Below are 8,573 nucleotides of genomic sequence, written 5' to 3' on the forward strand. Positions count from 1 at the left end.
TTCAAGGTTTCTTCTATAGGGGGACAACATTGAATAATGATTAAGAATACACGATTTGGAGCCAGGACAAACTGGTTTTGAATCACACTCTACTACTGACTACTTATAGTGACTTTACCAAATTCTTCAAGGCACAAGTCTGTCTGTGAAAATAGGATAATAACATCTACCTCAAGAAAATAAGATTTGTAATAAGTTTAAATAAGATAATGTGTACAAATTACTTAGCTTACTTCCTGCACATAGAAAGTATTTAATAAACCATAGCTGCCATTAGCATTATCATCATTAAAACATGGAAACTTTCAATAGATGTTTTGTAATAGTTCTTGGATCAGTAAATATTGATACGTAGGCTGCTACCAAAGCTCTTTCTTTCTGTATAATTCTTGGAATGGATTAGAATCAATAATAGTCAAAATATAGTAATTATCTAAGGTCATAAAAATTTGTAGCTTTAAGACTTTTTTCTTTCTAAAATTGGTGGACTGGTTTTTCCTGATGCCATTAAATAAATACAATACTCTGAGATTCTTCTGGGAACAGCAACCTTATCCGGTTTATTCCTATGTTTCCAGTGTACACAGAGACTGATGAAGAGATATCTGCATAGGGGGAAAAGCAAGAGCTAATGCAGCTAGCGCTACAAAATGAAGTTGGTGTAAGAGAGAAGCAGCAATATGGACAGTTGGATATATACAATATTCTTATATATACAATATTTTTAAAATATATGTACCCAAGTCCAAGGAATACCTTTGCTTAGAGTTGCCAAAACACAACATTCAGTCACCTATGAGTCACATTTAATTGGAGAATGAGTGGAACTTGGGAGTAGAAAGAAAAATTTATTTTGTGACTCTTCTTTTTCCAGAAAGAAGAAAGACCTGAAACTATCCAACCAACTTTTGGTGTTTTCTAGAAGTAACATTTTCTACCTTCTTAAGATTTATGTGACTTCTGTCTTGTGTTAATTCAAGCACTATTTCAAAGTCTTGCTTTCAAGAGTATGCATTAACTGTGAACATTTTAAAGACTGGATTTGTTGTGGGACAGAATGAGACAAATAAAACCATGAAATATATAAAAAGCAATATAGAATCAAAGACTAATTTGCAAACTGATTGAACATTCTTTTCCTTCTCTTTCAGCCTTTAGACTAAAGAGAAAACAAATATTACATACCCTGAATCTGTGCTGAAACCACAAAGGAGAGCATCTTTGGATCCCTCCAAGTAATAAAAGTATTCTGTTGAAGAAGAATGTGAACAGTTATAACATTACAGAGTTTAATCTGTGATTATCATAAAGCAGGCAAATCAATTGATATAGACAATTATCTAGAAATTCAGGCCTGGAACCAGGCAACATGCATCCATTTGTTTACTATTTTCTCATATATTCTCCCTCAAATATTTATTTCTAATATCTTATAGGCTAGGCAATAAATATGACAATAAACATGATGAATAAAATCATTAGTTTTATGAGGCCTCCTTTATGTTTAGGTGAGGGTGGAGGTTGTGGTTGGATAAAAACTTAAGTAAATAAATAAATATACAAGATATTTTCAGATAGTAATAAATGATCTAAAGAAAATAAATGAAGGCAATGTGGTAGGCTGCAGTCAGGGAAGGTCTTTCTAAGGAGATGATATTTAAACTAAGATCTAAATGTGACAAGGAAGACAGCCATGAAAAGACTGGTGAAGAGCTATTTGGGCTGGGGGAAGAGCAAGAGCTAAAGTCCTAAGGCAGAGATGAAGTTGGTATGTGGAAAAGCCAGCAAGATGTGGCTACAGTGTAGCGTGGCTACAGTGTGGTGAGAGGGAGGATTGTGATGGCAGAGGTAGGCAGGGGCCAGATCATGTCAGAATTTGCATATCATTGAAATGAGTTTGGATTTTAAGTATGATTAAAGGTACAGTCAGGTGTCACATAATGACTGTGATACAATCTGAGAAATGCATCATTAGGACGTTTCATCCTTGTGCAAACCTCCTAGGGTGCACTTATACAAACTTAGATGGTATAGGCTACCATAAACCTAGGCTATGTGGTATAGCCTATTGCTCCTGGGCTGCAAACCTGTAGAGTGGGCTACTGTACTCAATACTGTAGGCAACTGTTATACAACGGAAAGTGTGTATCTAAACACAGAAAAGGTACAGTAAAAAATACAGTATTAGAATCTTATGAGATCATTATATATGTGGTCCACTATTGACTAAAACATTGTTATGTGGTACATCAATGTAATAGAAGTGGGAAATAGAAATATGGGATATTACTGACATTTAAAAATGTCACTGTGGTTACTCTGTGGGCAGTGGGCTATAGAGAAGCAGGTGTGGAGGCAAGGAGACCAGTTAGGTGACAATAGTGAGACAGGACATGGCTACAACTCAGAGAATAGCTGTGGATGTAGAGCGAAGGTGATGAAAGGAGAATGGACAGGAACCTCTGATGGAGAGCATGCAGGGTGTGTGCAAAAGAGAAGACACAGGATCTATCAGCGGGGGAGTTGGTAGTGCCCATTGCTGAGTAGAGGAAAACTGCAGCAAGAAGAGGTCTGGAGAAAAACCAGGAGTTCTGTTTCAGTCATGCTTTGTTTGGGATGATTGTTGGGTATTACATTTTTCAAGTAAGCAGCTGGGTTGATATGAGATTCTGGACATCAGTAGAGCTATCAAGGCTGGAAATGTAAAGATGAGAGTTATCATCTAATATACAACTATCAAGGCCATGAGGATTGATGAATTTACCTGGAGAGAAAGTTTGTAGCTAGAAAAGGAAAAGGAAGGGAAGAGAAGGGAAAATAGGGGAATAGAGGAGAAGGAAGGGGGTAGGGAGGGAAGAGGAGGAAATGGGAGTTGAGGGAGAGGGAAGAGCAGGAAGAGAGCCCCTGAGTCCCAAAATACTCCATAAGAGGCAGACTCAGTAAGGCAGTATATAAATGAATAAAATTTGTTTTCTGAACTTCTCTTACTTTTAATTCACCAGTTCATACTTATTTAGGACCTACTAATTCTAGGTGTTGAGGAGATGACAATGTAATCAATGTATATTTCCATTTTTCACCTTTCATGTTACCCTTTGTGCTAATTTTTAGTAGTAAAAGTTCTCATCAACTCTTCTGTCATTTGCTGTTAAAGCTTGTTGCTAAGACTGGAGGCAGATCTATCCTTTTTTAAAATTATTATTATACTAAGTTCTAGGGTACATGTGCACAACCTGCAGGTTTGTTACATATGTATACTTGTGCAAATTATATGTTGCACATGTTGGTGTGCTGCACCCATCAACTCGTCATTTACATCAGGTAGATCTATCCTTGTATAGTAAACGTTTAAGTGACTAAAACACCTTTTGTCATCTCTCTTAAATATCTATTCTACTTAATAAGAACTTGACTTCCTATTTTACTCAGGTCAAATAAAAAATCTGATTATTAGGAGACTTTTGGAGTAATCATGGAAGAAAGACTATGAAATCAGATATTCTTGGATTTGAATGTTGCTTCTATCCCTTCTTAAGTAAGTGAATTATCTTTAAGCCATTAAGCCTTAGCTGCTGCATCTGTAAAATATGTATAAGAATACCTACTTTATAAAGTTGTTAAATAGTATAAATAGGATATTGCATGTAAACCACTTGATACTGTGATCCACACATTCTGTACTAGCTGCTCAAAAACGGGAGTTATTATAATTAAACTAGTATACAATTTGAGATAATACTATTGATTGACTTACACATCATCATTTTATCTTACTTAGAAGACACAGATAAAACAATAAAGGATCATAGTTTGAGGTGCAAATGTAGGTGAAAATGTGCATGAAAAGCTTTCCTGAAAACACTCCTGAACCTTGGGAAGGATGGGCCTGGTAGAGTGAGTATGGGGGAGGATAAGATGCAATTTTGCATACATAAACATCCGAAGTATTTTATTAAGGATGGATTACTTTAGAATTATCCTTTAAACTAACTCTGGTTCATGTTTATCAACCACTGAGGAGCCAAATTATATGAATGGGCTCTGGAGCTATCTGTATTAGCACACTGCTGCACTACTGTACTTAACACAGTACAAGAATGATGAAAGGTAAAGCAATGCAAGTAGTTCACTCTAGGTTTCTAGAAAACTTTACAATAATTTCTAAACAACTAGACATTAAATTATTAAGATGGTTGGCTTCAAGAAGATTTAAGGTTAATGTCTTTTAAAAAGGGAAAAAATGAATGCAAAGAAGAATGAAATATTGCTTGTGCACATTCAAAAGTGGGATGATTCTGAAAGACAAAGAATGAATCATGGCCGGGCGCCATGGCTCACGCCTGTAATCCCAGCACTTTGGGAGGCCGAGGCGGGTGGATCACGAGGTCAGCAGATCGAGACCATCCTGGCTAACACGGTGAAACCCCGTCTCTACTAAAAATACAAAAAATTAGCCGGGCATGGTGGCGGGCTCCTGTAGTCCCAACTACTCGGGAGGGTGAAGTGGGAGAATTGTTTGAACCTGGGAGGTGGAAGCTGCAGTAAGCCGAGATCGCACCACTGAACCCCAGCCTGGGTGACAGAGTGAGATCCTGTCTCAAAAAAAAAAAAAAAAAAAGGTCAGGCGCGGTGGCTCACGCCTGTAATCCCAGCACTTTGGGAGGCCGAGGCGGGCAGATCACGAGGTCAGGAGATCGAGACCATTCCTGGCTAACATGGTGAAACCCTGTCTCTACTATAAATACAAAAAACTAGCCGGGTGTGGTGGTGCGCGCCTGTAGTCCCAGCTACTCGGGAGGCTGAGGCAGGAGAATGGCGTGAACCCGGGAGGCGGAGCTTGCAGTGAGCTGAGATCAGGCCACTGCACTCCAGCCTGGGTGACAGAGGGACACTCCGTCTAAAAAAAAAAAAAAAAAAGAAGAAGAATGAATCATGAATCATGACTCAGTAATTCCACTTACTAGGTATATACTGAGAACTGAAAATGTATTTCCACAAAAACTTGTACATGAATGTTTACAGCAACATTATTCATTACAATTACAACCAAAAGATGGAAATAACCCAAATGTCCATCAACTGATGAATGTATAAACAAAATATGGCATATACATACAATGAAATATCATTTAGCAATAAAAAAAATGAAGCATAGATACATACTATACCATGGATACATTTTGAAAACATTATGCTAGGTGAAAGAAGACAGTCACAAAAAGCCACGTGTTATATGATTCCATTTATGTTAAATCTACAGAGTGGGTAAATCCATAGGGAAAGAAAGTAGATAGTGGTTGCCAGGGGCTGGGGGAAAAGGGAAATGGGGAATGACTACTAATGGGCCCAGGGTTTCTTAATGGGAAAGATGAAAATATTTAAAATTAGATAGTGGTGATCGTTGCACAACTCTGAATATAGTTTAAAAAAAAAAGAGTTGTACAAGTTTAAAAAGAGGAATTTTGTGGCATGTAAATTATTCCTCAATAAACCTAGTTTTAAAAGGGAATGCAGAATAATGGCAAAGGTTGTGGGTGGGGGTAAATAAATGCCAACTTCCCACTAAAATACATATGGGGAGAATGAAAATTGATATAACAAAAATATAGAATTGATATTAAATCTAATGAAGATTCTAGGTGAAATTTTTTTTATTAATTTTCAAGATTAATGTAGCAAAATGGAAAAAAAAGACAACTTATGACAATTGTGTATGGCTTGGGCTTATTTGCCCAACCAAGGGCAAATAATGCAACTCTGAGAAAACTAGTGCAAGGAATCAGGTCTGGGCAGAGGGCCTGAACATGATACTCTACGCTCTGGCAAATGTGGTTCTCACAAGAAAGCAGCTGTAGATGAAGAAGATAGGAAAAGTCCTGTTAGCAGTGAAGACCAACATTGTGTTTTTTTCAAAACTTTCTCTATTAAATGTCAAATATTAGAAAAATAGGAGGAAGAGAGTATCCTATTTTAGCCCAATATAACCACAGTATATTTCTCCATAATACTGCACATTTAGCTACACACTGTGCACATGAACCCCATTTTCATGTGCAGCAGCATAAAAGAGTGTTTGATGAGCATCAAAGTAGATAGCAACACCAAAGGAAATCTACAAATTGTATGTTTTTCAGCAGGAGATGAGACAGTGAGTTAATTTATTTGATGGTGAATTTTGAAAGACATTTCGGAAAATACTTTGCTATAGGCACCAGAAAATGCTTTTAGATTATGCTCAGGTTCTCTATGTAGGTTGCCTTTACAATTATAATTCTTTGATCTTTTAAAGATTGCCAATTCATTTGCCTTAGTACTTTCTCATGATCTATCAACCAACTTAGGTTCTTGTCACTCTTTATATAGCTTAAATCCATGAGCATTCATTATCATCAGTCCCTAACCTGACAGAACCACAATCTACACATAATCTAGCATCTGTCTTTTCCATGCTGGCTTCCAAATGGCTGAATGTTGGTGGAGAACCTCTCACAACCAAATGAATGGTTATATTTTAAGTAATCTCAAAACATCAAATTTGCACTCAAAATACACTGAATTTCTCATTCCCTGAGATGACTATATATATAATGCATTCTTGTCAAATATTCTGTAGAATTTTCTCTTCCTCATTTGCACACTCAGGCAATGATCCCATCTTATACTTTGAGGAAATAAAAACCATTGGGTTTGAACTCAATCATCTTTTGATAACTCTGCAGTCTTCCTTTCTGTCTTTCCTCCTGTTTTAGTGGAGCTGTCTCTCTCTTTTACTCTTTCACTTTCACGAGGACTTGACTTCTCCCTCTCTCTCCTGAATTGACTCATATATAACTACTCATTCATGATCACTAGCAAAACATCCCTACAAAAATCTGTATTTTAAAAAAATGCCAGCCATTGCCCCATTATTCTGCTTCCCTTTATATCCAGATTTCTTGGGAGAATTGTCTACACATATTACCTTCTTTCTGACCTCTTTTCACCCCTGTATGCACCTTATTCTGACCTTGAACCCTTACCACTTCCCCAAATTTTCTCAAGAAATTCTCTGATGACTTCCCTGTTACTTAACCTAATGCATATTTCTTTCTTCATCATCCTTAATCCTTGATCTTGTAGCATGACTCCACACAAGCACATCTGTTTCTACAATATATTTTCTTCTCTTGGCTTCATTATTTATATCTTTGCTTCTTACTTTATTGGCAGCTCTTTCTCTGTGTTCTTTTCTGGGTCCTCTTTTCTACCTGAATTCTAAATGTCAGAGTTGTAGATCTCAGGACCAGATTGCTTTAAATACCAAGTCTCCCATTCTCTACCCACTTAAAAACATCAGGGATGTTCAGAGCTAGAGGGACGTGTGTGTCAGTATGTGTTGTCTTTTCTTTTTGCTGATTGCTCTGGAATTTATCTCCAAACTCAGCAGACCCTCGGATTTCTATGCTTAAATCTCCAATTCTCTATATTATATATCCACCTGGACATCTCGAAGGCATCTCATTTTAATTTTAGCTAGCTAATAGTGACCTTCCTCTACAAACGTGTCCACCATTTCCTCATTAACCATCACCACCCATCCAGTTATTGCAGCCAGAAACTGAGAAGTCATCCTCGATGCTTCCTGTCTTCTTTAATCCATCAGCAAGCTCTACAGACTTTGTGTGTCGAGCTCATCTTTTTTCTCTTCATTTCTCTGCCATCAGAGTAAATGAAACCTTCATTTTCTCTTGCCTAGATGAGAGAAGCCACCTTCAACTTGTCTTTCTTATTCCCATCTACCATCTACCCTTGCTCAATCAGTTGTCCACAAGACAGACAGCAATAAAAACTACTGCATTTAAAATAAAATGCAAGCTCCTTTCCATGGGCTGAAATGTCCTGCACGATATGACTCCTGTTTTTCTGCTACTTTCTCTGTTGCTATTCTTCCTTTCTCTTAATAAACTATGCTGCTGCTTTTCCATTCTTTAAACTCATACCCTCCCTTTATACAGGACCTTTGGCCATGCTATTCCTCCTAACTGAAGCAGCACCCTCCACACAAAGACTCACACCCACTCTTACACTATTTTATGGCTTCTTACTATCTTTTAGATCTCAGCTTAAATGCCATCACCTCAGAGATGTCTTCTCATCTAGTTGATATCTCAGCACCTGAGACTCACTTCCTTTGCATGGCATTTATTATAACTTGAGATACTTTTAATTTATTTGTCTGTTCCCTCAAACATTTTTTCATTCCCACTAGATGGTAAGCTCTGTGAAAGCAAGGGCTGAGGCTATCGTTTCTTGCTATAGCACAGGGAAACCATGTAATAAACACACCAATAAACGAAAGTTTGAATCAATTATGCAGTCAAGAAAGGCTTCTATAACATAGAAAACAGAAAGTAAAATTCAGACTTGATTTAAACACCTCTTTGCTAAAACTACATTTTAGAAGATAATAAAGAATAATGTACAGATTTGGAAGAGAGGATTGTGGTATAAGATTCATTATTAGCTAATTGTCATTTATTCATGTTTAAACACAATATAAAAATAATTCGCATAACTCAAGGGCTCCTCCTAAT

At 37.1% G+C, this 8,573-nt stretch overlaps 1 protein-coding gene across 2 annotated transcripts in view; it reads right to left on the reverse strand.

Annotated features, from left to right (window-relative positions):
• SCN9A (sodium voltage-gated channel alpha subunit 9) overlaps positions 1 to 8,573 on the reverse strand; it is a 186,427-nt gene that overhangs the window by 99,077 nt on the left and 78,777 nt on the right. For both annotated transcript variants that reach the window (XM_025405213.1, XM_025405212.1), the window contains exon 8: positions 1,186 to 1,249. In XM_025405213.1, coding sequence (XP_025260998.1) covers positions 1,186 to 1,249 — 64 coding nt within the window. The remainder of the gene's footprint in view (positions 1 to 1,185; positions 1,250 to 8,573) is intronic.

This window comes from Theropithecus gelada, chromosome 12 (assembly GCF_003255815.1).
Source record: "Theropithecus gelada isolate Dixy chromosome 12, Tgel_1.0, whole genome shotgun sequence".
NCBI classification, from domain to species: Eukaryota; Metazoa; Chordata; class Mammalia; order Primates; family Cercopithecidae; genus Theropithecus; species Theropithecus gelada.